Raw genomic sequence first — 16,624 nt, forward strand, 5'->3', positions numbered from 1 at the left:
ATTTGCAAGATAATTAGCAGATGGTATCTAATGCTGCCATTTAAAACACATTATAGGGATGTGGTCAGACAGATGCCACAAGCATTGTACGCATAAGAAAGCATTTATGGTTCTTTGGTGGGCAAGAGTGGGAAGAATGGGTACCATAAGACTCAGGCAAGTTATTGTTTGTTTAGGTGTCACTGAATAAAAATGAAGATACTAACAAGAGTTGACGAACAACTCTTACTGTGAATTTTTTTTCCTAATATCCAGCCGGTACCTTTCCGCTCTCAATTTAAACTCATTATTGCAAGTCCCATCTTCTGCTGCCAACATAGTAACATCTTCACAGATAACAATTTAGCATTTTAAGTATTTGCATTTAGATTATTCTACCATCAATGGCAGATTGATATAAATTATTTTCCACTTATGTTTTTCAGGGCGGGGGAAGAACTTCACACAAAATGGAGGCTACAGCTACAGAAGGGGAAAGATTGCACTTCAGGCTTAAAACCTTTTCATTGATCCATGAACCATTACCAGGTTACTTTCCTGTGTCAAACTGTCAGGACTGAAAGATAACATGCTGCCTCAGTGGGACGAAAAGATGCTAATGGTAAGAAGGCTTTTTATTCACACGGCTGAATAGAAGAGTAGCAAGGAACAATGGCTTCAAAGGTCTCTTGCTTGTATGTCCTCACAGTAGTTTGTTGGGCAAGTGCTCTTTGGTACTTAAGTATAACACGTCCCACTTCATCCTACACTGTCCACAGGACTTACGACAGCATCTCAGTGGCTCGAAAAAACGTCTCTTTTGGCAACATAAGGACTCGACCAATCAATCCCCATTCATTTGATTTCCTCATAAATGAGCCTGAGAAGTGTGAGAACAATGCCCCTTTCCTCGTTATTCTCATCAGCACAACTCACAAAGAATTTGATGCAAGACAAGCCATTCGAGAGACATGGGGAGATGAGAACAACTTCAAAGGTATTAAGATCTCCACCCTCTTTCTTCTGGGGAAAAACACGGACTCGGTGTTAAACCAGATGGTCGAGCAAGAAAGTCAAATTTTCCACGACATTATTGTGGAGGACTTCATTGACTCCTATCATAATCTAACTCTGAAAACCTTAATGGGAATGAGATGGGTGGCCACATTTTGCTCAAAAGCCAAGTATGTCATGAAAACAGACAGTGATATCTTTGTAAATATGGACAACCTTATTTACAAATTGCTAAAACCCAACACCAAGCCAAGACGGAGGTATTTCACTGGCTATGTCATCAATGGAGGCCCGATAAGGGACGTCCGTAGTAAATGGTATATGCCTAGGGACTTGTATCCGGAGAGTAACTACCCGCCATTTTGCTCGGGCACTGGCTACATTTTTTCAGCTGATGTAGCAGAGATGATTTACAAAACCTCCCTCCATACTAGACTTCTTCATCTTGAAGATGTATACGTGGGACTCTGTCTGCGGAAGCTTGGCATTCATCCTTTCCAAAACAGTGGCTTTAATCACTGGAAAATGGCCTACAGCCTGTGCAGATATCGACGTGTTATCACAGTGCATCAGATATCTCCTGAAGAAATGCACAGAATTTGGAATGACATGTCAAGCAAAAAGCATCTCAGATGTTAGACTTTTTACAGTTGTAAATACTTTTTTCCCACCTGAGCAGAGAGTAATCTGGTGGTACATTATAATGGTTGTCCTTTACAACTTTTACTTGTGGTTTTACAAGGTGCAGGTTCTATCCATAACGGTCTTATTTTCTAGCAACCAGAAAGGTTAGAATTACACCTGTCTTCTTCAGTCTTGTAACTGTATACATAAGAGGACAGCTGCATATCTATTCTATTACAAATCTGAAACAGGAACCTTAATGCAGGACAAGAGGGTACAATATGAGGCCCTTGGGGCTCTTTCATCTAACCTGCAGGTTTTTGATGAAGTGGTGATAATCCCAGCTATCTAAACAAAAGGTCCCTCATATGGGCTGTGATTAGTTTAAACATGCAGTTTTATTATGGTCTTGTGTCCAAAGTGTGTTCCATTTTTTTTTCTGCATCAGAGGTAGTTTTGAACATAAGCTTTACAGTTAGCACAGATAGAATGTGATAATTTCTGACAGAATATGATAATTTCAGATTTGGTACAAGATTCCAAAGAGCAATATGTAGGGTTTCCCACACTTTGCTGAGAAACAGCCCTAGCTCCTCTCCCCTCACCCCAAACCCTGAGGGAGCCTCCAAAACAATAGCTGAAGAAACTTGTGCTGGAAAGCTCTTTTACATGAATGAAAGCACTATAAGTGTATGCATGGAAGTGTGTCAGACATGTTCCTAAGGCTCTTTGGATCCAAAGCATGCATGCATACATCCACACAGCCTATCTCGGCAATTATAATACACAACACAAAATGTGATGTTATGCAGATTGCTTTTTAAAAAATGCATTTTCTTCGTTTCCCCACGCTAAGGCTGCAATCTCGAAGGGGGGGGGGCGCGAATTGGCTTAGGAGCCGGCATGACCCCGTGCCGATGCAAGTGCCCACTTATCCTGGGATAAGAGGCACTTACGCTGGCACAGGGGGCATTCACCCAGGTGCCGGTAAGCCATGCCGGTAAGCCATGCCGCTGCGCGGGACTCCACCGCTGGTGATACTATGCCAGCAGCAAAATACTGGAAGTGTGAGCCCGTGCCGGTGTGGGGGGCATTCCAAGGGGCAGAGCTGATGTTAGTCAGCTTTCTAACCTGGTAACCCCTTTCGCTCCGGTAATGCCTTCTCAAGCAGCGGCGTTGCTGTGCCACCTTTTTTGGTGGTGTAGCCTCGCTTTGCTCAATGGGGACATTTTTGGTTTTTAATTTAGTTAATTCCTTTTCCTTTCCTTTCGATGGCCGTGGATCTACCCCCTCCCCCTTCAGGAATGGGCTGGAAATCTAAAATGAGGCCTCGAAATGCCCTACAATCCCATTGTTAAAATACAAAACAGAAAGAATGTGCCAAATAAATTTAAATTGGGTTGGATCATGTGAATCCATGCCACTGGTTGTGGAACCTTCTTTCTCCAGGTGAATGCTCTGCTGTTAGTAAATGGATTAATGGGATCCAACAAATTACAGATGGATTAATAGGATTCAACAAATTACACATTCATTAAAAAGGTAAGGGTGCTAGGAGGCATCAGTTACCTTTTTAGCAACTGATACATGTATTTTTAAACTGCAGTGGAATCAGTTGTATGGACAGAAAAGCCTGGTATAGATAGTATTTTAAACAGTATGATTTTTATACAATTATAAGGAATATGCAGTATTATTCAAGAAAGAAAATATTACCTGAACAACCTCCCCTTGCTCATCACTCGATCCAAGCCAGTTGTTCATTTGCTTTTAACAAACCAAAGTATATGTTCAGCTATAACAGGCTGCCCAATGGAACGGCAGAATTATATTGGGCAGGCATCAACCTAATTCATTGGTTTTTCTTTAAAATTTAAAATCCTGTGGGTTATGTAGACAGCCAGTCAAAAAGGAGGTTTCCTTATCAATTCTGTTGCTCTTCACTACTGCCTGCGTGTAATTCTAGTGCTACTAAATAAGTGATCGTAACAATTGGACAGGCAACCTTGACAACAATAAAAACAAAGATCAGTTTTTAAAAATCCAACCTTAAGAATGGTTTAAGAAATAAATATCAGTTTGGTAGTGGACAGCATAGTTTTTTTTCCTGACTTGTATCAGCATTTTTATGGATGCCCCATGAACAGGAACAGTTTGACTTTTTCCTGGACAGCAAACTAGTATTCTGGTGACAGGAGACGATAATAACTCCCTGAGGTTAAGAGGGTTCCATTCGGGCAGTAAATTTTCAATTTGTTCTGCTCCGCTCAATGCCTTAGAGTGAACCGAACCTTACTATATCAGCCCTCTTGCTTTTTCTCTTTGCTACACCCAGTGATATAAAATAAGGAGCCCAGCAGCATTTTAAAGACTGAAAACATTTATTTCAGCATGAACTTTTGCAAGTCAGAGCTCACTTCATCAGATGGGTAAAGGGTTCATCCGTAAGGGAGAACATTACACAAGTTCACCTGCTCAACAGATGTACAGTTCAGTGCATCTAATGAAGTGACCTGTGACTTCCAAAAGTTTATGCTGGAATAAATATTGTTAGCCTTTTTTAATTAAAAAATTATTATTACATTAAAAAACCCACAAAATTCCAAAAAACTCATACATCATTTCAAACAGTAAACCCATACAACATTTCAGAACAATAAACCCATAAAACATTCCAAAACCAATAAACAGTTTACATATCCTCATCTCCACATTATAAACTTTCAAGCATATTTTCCATTCTAGAACTTATTGGATTCCATACAACGTCTAGATCTTTGGTGTTGTTATTATATTGGTAGCAAGTCAATTTAATTAATACATAGGTCTCTTTAACTTTATCCATCCAATTATTTAAATCTGGAAATTTGTTTCCTTTCCAGTATCTTGCGAAATTTATCCTTGCTGTTTTTATCATGTGGAAACATATATCACAAAGTTCCTTTTGCCCATCCGGCAAATAATTTAATAGAATTTTTCTTGGTTTTGCCGAAATATCTGTTTCAAATATTGTTAGTCTTTAAGGAGCCTCTGGACTCCTTTTTTAACTTGTTGCTACAGGAAAGGCAGCATGGTATAGCCTGACAAACAGGGTTGGCACTTGGACAGGAGATCACCAAAGAAGGATCTTCAGAGGAAGGCAATGGGAAACCACCTCTGCTTCTCACTTGCCTTGAAAGCCCCTTGCTGAGATCGCCATGAATCAACTTACATACGTATAGACCATCAGTCACCCATCTGGAATTAGTCCCAGTGATTTTAAGAGCAAATCCAGAGGTTAGACCCTTTGCAGAAGTGCAGGTGACCTCCTTTCTCATTGCAACACTCACATGCATATTCTCCTCCTAATTATTTATTGACCTCCACGCTTAATCGAAAGACAGTGCAATCCCAAGCAGAGCAGACTTTTGACTTCAATGGACTCAGACTGGTGTAACTGTGCCTAGGATCTTTGATGTTTATAGCTGAGTCCGTATTCTGCCCTCTGCTCTTTTGAGAAGCAACGTCTGCAGCCTGACACACAAACCTCAGGGCTGTGACTCATCTGGATCCAACAGCTAGTCTTAACTAGAGATCGGTCCTCTCATCTCTGACAGCACCAGTCGCCTGTTTTCAGAGGAAAGGGAAGCAGGTGTTGCACATGGTACATGGCACTTTAGGTCCCAAATCAACCCAGGCAGCGGTCTACCAAAATGGCAATCAGTTCTGTCAAATCTGGCAACACCAATCCTCTATTGTACAAAGAAAAGTGGGGTTCACTGAACGTAACAGTGATAGCCTCTGGGATGTTTCAGAAGCAGACACACTCACCCCATGCACACCACATAACACGCTGCTTGTGAAAGTCTGTTTCAACAGCAGTTTGATATGTGGCATGGGCGAGGAGGGCTGTTGTTTGAGAAATTCAAGCACAATGATCCCCTGGGCCACATACAGATGCACATCAAAAGGAGACCCACAGTGCTGTGAACATGCTTCAAGCTCTGCTTGGGAATGTAGCGTATAAACAAATGCCATGCTGATATATGATAAGGCCACCGGCTTCTCTGTTACTGGCACATCCTCTTCCCTCCAGTTCTTTGGATTTCAATCATAGGTTTTCAGCCTGGGATTCCCTGGGGGTAAGTAAGACACTAGCAGGTTTTTAAAAAAAGCAAAAATGGCAGTATTATAGCAGCCTCATATGGTACAGTGTTTCATTTTGTTTTTAACTAGGAATGTATTTATACTGGACACATGACTTAGAAACGTAGGGCTGAACTACGCATGATGCTCAGTCACATGCCATAGTCACTCCCTTATACAGCCCCAGAGGCTGCAGCCTTCAGCAGAAGACCCATGGGGGAGTGGGGGGGGCAGTCTGCCCTGTCCCTCCTGTCATTTCTTTCTTTATTTTTATTAAAAAGATAAAAAATACAAAAGTAATATTATATTCAGCATTACTGCAAGTATAATTGACATATATACATTCAGTTGGGAGGAAATTAAAAAAAATAAAATCTGGGTAGTAGCCAGTCCTGTGTGTGTGTAGTGCCCTCAAGTTGCAGCTGACTTATGGTGACCCTTTTTTGGGGGGGGGTTTCATGGCAAGAGACTAACAGAGGTGGTTTGCCAGTGCCTTCTTCTGCACAGCAACCCTGGTATTCCCTGGAGGTCTCCCATCCAAATACGAACCAGGGCTGACCCAGTAGCCAGTCCTGGTATACTGCTAATGCCCCAACAAGTCTCCCAGAGGAAGGATTGGGTATATCATTTCTTTGGTGGGAGGTGCCCATACTCAGAAGGGTTCATGGACTCCTTGGTTGCCTTTGTAAAGTTGGGAAGCTGCCATTTATTTATTTTTTAAATAAAAAACTTGTCAATTTTTGCAAAAGCTCCCCAGACAGAACATTCAGTACATTCTTTTTTGGAAGACTAGTGTAGTTTGCATGAGGCTACAGAGAACACTGATCCTATGAAGAAATTCCATGAACAGTCTCCATTTTCCATAAATATAAAATATCCCAGCTAAATCGGAGATCATCAGTGTTTTATTTCTGCTGCAGTTATACTGATGATAAGCATTTTGAAATCTGCCACCTCTAGTCACATGATGCTGATGCTCATTTGATAAATAATTTGATGAATACTTTTTTTCATTTTAAACGAAAAGCAGTTGAAACAATCAAATCAAGTAATGCAAGCTATACTTTAACTATCACTCATTTATAGATCGTTGTCTGATGAAGGTAGTGGCAAATGGAGTCTGTGCTAGCAGTACATTTCACAAGTTACTATGTCAGTGCTGAAAAAGAAAAAACGTGAAATGTCGTAGGGTCTAATATTTCGTCAGAGTTGTGCATCATTTTCTAAATGTGCATACTACAGTTCTGTCCCCTTGGAGCACTTCTGAATTTTTCAGATATTTCAGCTAGCAAATTAAAACCAGTTCAAAGCTATTAATAGTGCCTAATCAGAGTACCCAGCTTGCTGGGGTAAAGGGAAGATGACTGGGGAAGGCACTGGCAAACCACCCCGTAAACAAAGTCTGCCTAGTAAACGTCAGGATGTGACATCACCCCATGGCTCAGGAATGACCTGGTGCTTTCACAGGGGACCTTTACCTTTTTAATCAGAGTTACATCCTCTTAAACCAGTTGACTTCAATTGACTTAAAAGGGTGTAACCCTTTTTAAAATTGCTCTGTAAAAACAGTTGACTTGGATGGGAATGTGGATTGCACCCCAGTGGCCTGACCCTATACTTCTGGTGCATTTTACTCACAAAGGCATGGAAACCATGTCTTGTTGCCACTATGCAAGGAGGCCATTGCTCAGACATTGACAGGACTATGCATAATGTATGCCAAGAGATATGTTCATTGATCTTTAGAACACACTTGCAAATGGGTTCTGTCAAATACATATATTTTCCCCCCACTAACATTGTGTCCAGTGACTGCAAGACCAAATTGGGGCTTTGTGTTTGTGAAGTCACAATTCAGATAGCACCATCACAAGTCAAATCCCGTAGAGATAAAGTGCCATGAATTGAGTTGCATTCAGAAGTGCTGTACTGCTGGCATAAGGGCACTTACCAGACGGCCAGGGAAGGGGTAAATTTTTCTATTTATCTATTGGCAGGGAAGGGGTAAATTTTTGTCAATTTTCTCCTCTTACTGCAGACTCACATTTCACTCCCATGCTGTTTTGAAGGTCCCTGGACTCCCAGAAACAGGATTTGAGTGGACTCAGTAGCCTGCAGAAGGAGGGGAAGGTGAGAAAGCCCATTACACATTTGCAATACTTGGATCCAGCCCATTATATTCACATAGCCAGTTTTTACACATAAATCGGAACAGAATCAAGCCTTTAATCTATTATACATATTTTTAACCATAGGAACGTATTTGGTGGGCAGTAGACATTTGCCAAATCAGTCCCAGAAAACAATGGAATTAGATTTTGACGTAACTAACTGAAGTCTCAGTGGAACTTGCTAACTTGCTTGTAGCTGTTTTTGCCAGAGTGCGTCCAGTGACTGCAAGGCCAAATTAGGGCTTCACATGTGTGAAGTCACAACTCAGATAGTGCCATCACAAGTCAAATCCCGTAGAGAATGTTCTCATCCTCTGAGATACTGAAGGAGATATATGTGCTTTTGAGCTAGCTCTTTGACATAGTAGGGAATGATGTGTCTTATTGAACCAACAGCACTGGATGAAAGTTCCTCTTAAAGCAAGAAGACAAAAGTTTAATTAACTCTCAGTGTACCCCTCAAGCAAGGCAGTTGGTATGAAGTGTATGTATCTTAGGCCGTTCATTGTCTTCAAAAATGTTCTAAATGCATAGCAAGCACTTAATACTGTATGCTGTTCAAATGGCCCAGAAAGCCAAGGTTTCTGCTCATTGTTTTGTGAACTGTAAGAATCAAAGTAATGGGTGGTCATTACCTGACCATACTTCCAGTTGTGTGGTGCAGGACAAATCTAGGACCTCTGATAATTAACAATACAGCTCTAATTATAAGAGCTAATATACCCATGCACAGTGAAAATGTTCCATATGCTCAGGAATGGACAGGGAGAGAAACGAAGCTCAGTCCAAATCACAAGGAAGCTGCTGCTTCAACAAATCACCTCTTTGGACACTTCTGTAATCATTTCACTTTTATAGGCCTGGATAGTTTCGATCATTCTTCTCCTCCATGCCTTGGTTTTAAGGCAATAGATGCTTGGATGTACAGATCCTATTGCCCACCCCTAAGATTGATTGCCTCTTTACAACCAACCTGCTTGAAGCCACATGAAAACGTCCATTTTTGAGGGAGCTATAAAAGGGTTTCATATATTTCATCCTTTTCACTGCTTGGATAAAAGAACATTAACAGTTGGTGCAGAACTTTAAAATGTTAACATTTCCCAACGTCCCCCAGTTGGTTGGCTTTAGGAGCTCTGCTTTCACAGCCGCGGACATACAGTGGTGAATAGCCATTTGCAGTCAAATGATCTTTCAGAGTGAACCCACGGGAAGTTGTCTTATTCTTATTCTGTGCCTACAGGTCTGTCGGGGTCAGTATTGTGTATTAAGGCTTGCAGGCACTCTTCAGGGTCTCAGACACAGGCCACATTATCTGACCCTTTTTAGCTAGGAATATCGGGGATCGAACCTGGAACCTTTTGCAAAGCAGATTCTCTACCACCGAGCCACAGCCCCATCCCTAGGGGAAAGCTGAGCTGATCTAGAGTTAGATGATACATTTCTCCATGCCCCAGCCAACTCCACATGATGGCATCCTACACGGCAATAGTTACAAACTTGTGAAACTCTGTAAATCGATCGTGTGTTTACAAAACGTTCATTGTGTAACAGTGTAACACAGTGTGATCACACGGAGAGTTGCTCTCCCCTCATCCAGTTACTAGTACTGACAACATGTAAAAGGGTGGGAAAACAGTTACTGTGTAGTAACAGCCAAGATGCTCTGACCTGGATGGCCCGGGCTAGTCCAAGGCAATGTCTCTTCCTTGAAAACCCAGCTGCAACTTGACCCCACTTTCCATCATCACAAACAGTCAAGGTGAAGCGTTATCATGTGGCAACAAGTGCTAATCAACTATAGCTAAGCCAACTATATGTTTCAACATATCATAAGATTCTATATTCCCCTCTTCCAAGATGCTGGCTGGCTTTGAAAATTGCGTTGCTCTTTGGCTTTCCCTTATTGCTGGAACACAGTCAAGGGGTATGTGATTGACACAATATTGGATCATTTAGCAATACACAGAGATGCAATCAGTGATCAGTGTTAGGAAAAAAAGTACAAGAAAATGTAGTGGAAACCAAACGGCTGACTACGTATACTGCAGTAGAAAAATTAAGAAAAGCAAAATTGCCCATGGGGAAAAACATTTTCAACAGTGAATATATAACATCTGCCTGAGCCAGAAGGGTTTTTTTTTTATTTCCCCCAGCATTGCATTCATGCTTGGCGCTGTCTTTTTGTGGGGGGCATATTTGTAAATATTGATCATGGAAAATGTTGTAAATATGTATATATATATATATATATATTAAAAATCAACCTCTTCTGTATCTCACAGCCTATATCTGTAGAGTCAACTTGCGATGTAACATTTTGTTATGCATGGAGCTGCATCAGGCTTTTTTTTCTGTCAGTGTTTTAAGAGCCTTAAGCATGAGTGCCCTGGTTTTTGAATGTACGAGTCTTTTAAAGAATTAACCAGTTTTATACCTTTCTTAATTATTTTGAGCAAACAGGGGGGGGAATTAAATTTGCCAAGAGAACAGGACAAAGGGGCATCGAACTTACATATGTTCTTTCACCTGGAAGTGTTTAGTCACAGTAAGATTGTAAAGAACCAACAGCCAGTATTTGTTTCAGATTTTCTTTGAGGAACACAGGTTTCTTGTATTATTTTTTTAATTTATTTGTTTCATGTATGGAACATTATTTGAACTTTTTTACCACTGTGACCATAATACGAATTTTAAAAAATGGGTTGGATCCAAACAAGTTTTCTGCCGGTGCAAAAAGGAGCGAGAGAGCCTTTTGACCACCAAACAGGCTCTGTTGGATACCCTGAGATCTGCATGGACAAAAGCCATGTATGACAGGGGTTGTAGTAAGGAGGAGAATTGGTGAGACTGAGTGAAAAAGTTGGTGGGATCCAACCCCATGTTTGATTTTGTGGAAATGTAAATGCAAAAAAGCACATATTGCCAATATGCTTTCAGAAGGCTTAACTTTTGAAGAAATATTTCATTATTTCATTTTGAAGAAATATTTCATTATAGATTTCCCTACTGGGTGACTTCAGAGGATTCCAGAATCATTTCGATTCATGGGATAAAATTATCCCTTATTGGGATTAAACCTGTACAGATACCCATAGGGGATACAGAGAACAGAGGTAATTAGCTAAGAAAGCCGGTTGACATTATCTGAACTTTAGGTGTTCCATTATATACAAATGGCTGTATTTACATATTTATTTGTCAAAATTGTATATATTGTTTTATCTACCGTAACTGTCTAAAAGTGCTTTCTTCTAGTTGAAAAGTATTATCTAGGGGTCTATGGGGATGCCAGCCAAGCTGCTAATCATTTTTTAAAAATAAATGTTTAAAGAAGGCTAAAGAAAACCCAAAAAATGTCCTGTAGAGTTGTCTTTTTCTTTTCTTTTTTGCCACTCTTGGTGAAATTCGCTAGTCTCGGATACCACCAACCTAAACTATAGCCACATCTGTCATGTGGAGGAGTGTTGTTTTGCTGATTGTTTTTAAACACAGAGGGAAATAAATTAAGGGGGGATGTATTTAGTCATCATTTCTACCAGTTACCTTAGGGAGCCAACGGAACTGTCTTTGTTGGTGATATTTCAACCCCATATCCAGACAAACATGTCAGAATTGGCTTTGTGTATCCCGCATGTGATCAAACAAGATTGCATGCCTTCCCACTATGATTATTTGCACCTCAACAATGGTATTTTATCTTTGCTCAAGACCACCTGTCAGTCTGATTTCCTGGCTTGGAAGCCTGTATGTTTCATTCGCTCAACATCTATTGCGTCAAGAGGAAAATGTAAGATAACTAAACAGTGGAGTTGTTTTTTCCTATGGCAGAGGAAAGCACGAAATCCTCAGGTACACTGCTATATTTCATGTTTGCATTAGGCTCAGCTCTCCCACAAAGCTCTGTAGTGGCTTCTAGGCAACCACAGCTCACCTGTTATGTCAATAGGAATTGCCTGAACTTATGAAGCTATCTTATACTCAGTCAAATCATTGACCCCATCTAGTTTAGCATTGCCTCCCCATCTGGCAGCTGCTCTCTCGGGCAGAGAAAGGGTTTTCCAAGCTCCTGTTACTAGAAATGCTTTAACTGGAAACTGTAGAACCTGGAAACCCCTACATTCAAAGCACGCTCTCTACGATTGCCTATTTCCTTGGTGTCCACAACATTGCTAGCAGTGTGGACAACTACCAAGAGTCTGCCCTTATAGAACAATGCTTGAAGTAGTGCTATCAGAGATAAACGAGAACATACTCCATTCGAAGTTGGGATCCTGGGGCTTATCAGCCATTCAGAACTGTTCAGTACATCTCCAAGGAGAAGAAAAATACCCATGCTTAACGACAATGGCATATTCCAGACTAGCTATTTAACCTACCGTTCCCATGATTTGTTCTTTCTGTTTTTATAGATCACCTAGATGACGTTGTGGTCAGTCTATTGAGTTTTTTCTGTGTTACTTTTTTCCCTGTAAACTTTTTTCTACTGGTTCAGCTCACACCCTGTTCACCAGTCACAAACGGAGCTAATTTTTCAGTGATAAGTTCAACCATTTGCCATCCTGTTCATGGCAGGTTACTTCATTGAATTCCTAACCATGCAGTACAGTGCAGATGGCTTTTTGTACATGCACAGTTTCATGCAGCCTGATTGAGTTCTACTCCCACCCTCTGTAGTCCCTAGAGATGGTAATGGCTACTGGTTGGTTTGAATCAGTAGTGACTGTCCACCTCCACTGTTTTGCAAAAGCCGGCTACAAACCTGATCTACAGGTATTCGCAGCTGTTCAGCACGTACCAAACAGACCAGGTGATCAGCTCATATTCCATCCACACTGTCAAACACAGTCAATTCAGCTGTCGAATATGTCATTGATGAAATTCGCAGCATCCCTACCTAAACATACTTGTAGATCCATACTACGATGGGGCCACTTGTAGATCCAGACCCCACGGGGCCAGCCCAGCCGCTATTAAGGCTTGCAAGGGCTACTGACCCTTAAAAAGATTCTTCACTTTCTTATCTATTTATATGTCACTGACCAAGTCAGTGCTCTTTTTTTTAAGCTCACTATTTTGTAACAGCATTATAATGACAATAAATAATAACATCACATAATATAAGCTTACTACAAAAAAAAATTAGCCCCTCCTTCCACCCAATAGAGTTGATAATCAAACATTTATTAATGAATGCTATCTAGGGGTGTACAGTTAAAAATTTCGGTATTGTTCTGGATCTGGATTACCGGTAGGGCTGAATTTACAGAGGTGCACATACTTGTTTGGGAGTCTGATTTGGTTTTTTTTTTTTTTTAGGACTCAATTTTTTCAGGTACTAGAAGAGCTGCTTGGTGGCACCTGATCCCTTTAAATTTTAAAGAACCATTATTTTCTTTGGCAGTAGAGAGGGGCAAGGTCTATTCTCAGAAAATAACAACTTTAAAATTTAAAGAGACTAGGCGCTGCCACCAGCTGACATGATAGTTGATGGTTGGCTCCCCCGGTCCCTTTAAATTTAAAAACCAAACCAAACCAGCTCGTCCACTAACTACAGATGGCATTGCTCCACTGGTAGCACCCAAGCCAGGTTGTGGTCCTTCCCTTCCACCTTCAGCCTCCACTGCCAGCATCCAAGGGAACAGACCCTGCCCTGACTGCTAGAAAATGGCAGGCCAGTTGGCTGGTTGGCTCCTGGAGGCCTGTGAGGTTTGGTGGAAGAATTGGGTTAATAGAGGAACGGGAAGTGAGGGCTGGCAGCAAGGTCATGCCTAATGGATGGAAAACTCATGCATAATTCCAAGGAACAACCGAGACAAACTGGGGGCAAACATGAGTGAAAGTACCCATGCATTATTTCCTTTATTTCCTATGGACAGACCTGGGGTCTCTAAATATCCATAGAAAATAATGCAGTCATTATTTCCTATGGGTGGTAGGAGATTCCTGTGGGGCCAAGTCTACTCTCATTTACATTTTAAAGAAACCAGAGTCTGCCAAACAGCTATTAGCTGGGCAAGCTTCCTCTTCTCTCCCTCCCTCCCTCCCAGCCCTGAAACCTGAAGCACTCCCAAAATTATCGTTACTCTCAGAGTTTGGGGAGTGTTCTGAGTCACCCAAAACAGTAATTTTCAGGTGTATTTTTGGCTTGGATAACCCAAATGCTCACCTCTAATGCCAGCAGAAAACTAAGAACAAAGGAAGAAAAATTCAGGAAGCAATCAATTAGCCTGGAAGAGAGAAAAAAAACAGAAGGAAAATTGCAAAGTAAAGTGGCCCCTTTGCTAAGAGGCTTTTCTTCCACATAGGCGTATTGCAGTGTCTTTCTGCCCTGACCTGGATAGTCCCAAATAGCCCAATCATGTCAGATCTCAGAAGCTACACAGCGTCTGCCCTGGTCATATTTGGATGGGAGACCATCAAAGAATACGAGGGTTGCAAGGCAGAAGCAGGCAACAGCTGACCACCTCTAAATGACTCTTGCTTTGAAAACCCTGCAGGGTGGCCATAGGTCAGCTACAACTTGACAGCAAAAAAAAAAAAAAGAACTTGCTCTTGAGGATGGGTTTTTAGGGAGAGTATCTATCAGCGCTTTTAATTCAACGTGCTGTTGAATGTGGAAAATGAAAGTGAGCAGTGCAGAAAGGTCCTAAGGGAATCTTAGCAGTGCATCCTAACAGTTCCTCTTCCAGTTCTGGCTACCCATCAAGTCAGTTTTGATACTTTCCCAACAAATCATCACCTCTCCTTATGTGATTCAGAAAAATCTTATTATCCAAGTAAGGTCCTTGACCTCACCCTAATATCTTCTCATTAACTTGATTTTTGGACATTTGCAATCAAAGTTCTTTTGGATCAGCTTCTTTGGAATGAATTGTTGTTCCTTTTTCTCTCCAAAAAAAGAAGAAAAGAACAGACACGACTTCCTTCCCACTTCCCCAACATACTCATAGCTAAAAGGCCTTCTTTTAACAAAGGAAACACCAGCTGCCACAGGGTTCAAGAGCCAGGCAGACGCAACTGAATTAACCATTTCCTCACATATATAATTGTTTGGAGTTTGCCTTATCTAAACTATATTGTTCCATTTAATATTCTGCTGAAACATTCATCTTGCATGTTGCTGTCCCGTGTTTCGACTGTTTAACAATTGTTCTCAACATATGTCCACTTTTGTGAGGACACAGTTGCCTTTTCCCATTGAGCGGACAAGCGGTTGCAGGCACAGCATCAATAGTGCATGGAAGGCGGTGTGCCCTTGCACGACAGTGTTTTCAGCATGCGCCACTAGCCATGGCCTGCCACACCTAACCCTTGGCCTGTGGTTGCAGGTTAAGGTCACCAGGTCCCCCCTCTCCTCCGGTGGGAGATTTTGGGGGTGGGGGTTGCACGAGCACGGCCACGAGCGTTGCAGTCCCGTCACTTCCGGTTTACGTCCGGAAGCACCGCAGCACAATGGGATGATTTACCACTCAAAACCCCATTTGAGTGGTAAATCATCCCATCATGCTGCAGCTTTCTGGAAGTAAAGAAGTGATGGGACTGCACACACGTGCAATCCCTGCTGTCAGCCAGCAGATGGATTGGTGGGTAATTGCCTGCCATTCCAAGCCACCTGACAACCCTATTGCAGGTGGGGGTTTCTGGGCGCTTATAGGACCCAATGCAATAAAGCCAGAAAGGTTCCCGTTAGAACATAAGAGAGGCAAAGGAGGGCCCTGCTACTGCATCGTTAATAGTGCAGTTGCAGGTTTTCTTCGCCTGCCTGCTTAACTGCATCTGCCTCCATTTGCTCATCTGCATGACTAACAGCAGGACAGGAGCCCAAGCTCCTTGGCAGCAGCTCACCAAGCTCCTGTACAAGGCACGAAATGGGGATTTTGACAGGGGCGGCGTATCACGTGGGAGGGTGCCGCTTGCTTTTTCCATTCAACCAGAAAAGATTCAGAAGCCCTCTGTCACCTCTGTCACCAGTCACCCTCCTAGTAATACAACAGAGCCTCCCCACGCATGCCTCTCCCCAGAAGCTACTGGGTTGTGGCATGAAAGTTTGGACCCAATTATAAGTCAGGAAAGAAATGTTGAGCATGCTGGCTACTTCTGCAGGATCAGAGCGTTAAGGTCAAACCACATGTAGAGGAGTTGCTGGCAATTCTTTGCCATCACAATGGGGGTTATCGCACTTTGTATTCCCAGTGATGTATTAAGAGTTTGAAAATGTTATAAAAAACATTGCTTTAAAAGGGTTTTTGGATACCACGGCTTATAAATGGTTGGAAGACGCCTTCACAGCTAAAGGGGCCAAACAAAGTGCGAATAGTATTTTTTATAACGTTTTCAAACTCTTAATACATCGCTGGGAATAAAAGTGCGGTAACCCTAAATAACAGCAACAAAAGCCCTTGATTGCTTGATATGTGCTGGAAACATTTTGCCTTGGTGCCAAGTGTTCTCCTATTCCCGCCCTCCCCCCATATTTCCAGAGAGTGACTGCAACAGTTACCCAGGGTTTAATTAATGCACAGCTTAAAGCTGCGCAGCGATTTGCATTAGTAGGGTGGGTTTCTCAGCCCTTGATTATCTTAATTACAAGCACTCAATTTTCTCATTTAGTTAATTGCTATAGATCTCCAAACGGGCCCACAGTGCCATAGCTGAAGCCACTATCATTTTAAACAAAATATTGAAACTAGGCTGGTCAAGACCATGTG

The 16,624-nt window shown here is 41.8% G+C and overlaps 1 protein-coding gene across 1 annotated transcript; it reads left to right on the forward strand.

The window, feature by feature from the left end:
* The first annotated feature begins 450 nt into the window (after positions 1 to 450).
* Positions 451 to 1,656, forward strand: B3GALT1 (beta-1,3-galactosyltransferase 1). The gene has a single exon (XM_056861506.1). The coding sequence runs from the start codon at positions 652 to 654 to the stop codon at positions 1,630 to 1,632; it is 981 nt and encodes a 326-aa protein (XP_056717484.1). The 5' UTR covers positions 451 to 651; the 3' UTR covers positions 1,633 to 1,656.
* The last annotated feature ends 14,968 nt before the right edge of the window (positions 1,657 to 16,624 follow it).

Source organism: Euleptes europaea, chromosome 15 (genome assembly GCF_029931775.1).
Source record: "Euleptes europaea isolate rEulEur1 chromosome 15, rEulEur1.hap1, whole genome shotgun sequence".
In the NCBI taxonomy this organism is placed as follows: domain Eukaryota; kingdom Metazoa; phylum Chordata; class Lepidosauria; order Squamata; family Sphaerodactylidae; genus Euleptes; species Euleptes europaea.

Coding starts and splice junctions, on each gene's coding strand:
- B3GALT1 (XM_056861506.1), top strand. CDS start 652: ATGGCTTCAAAGGTCTCTTGCTTGTATGTCCTCACAGTAGTTTGTTGG.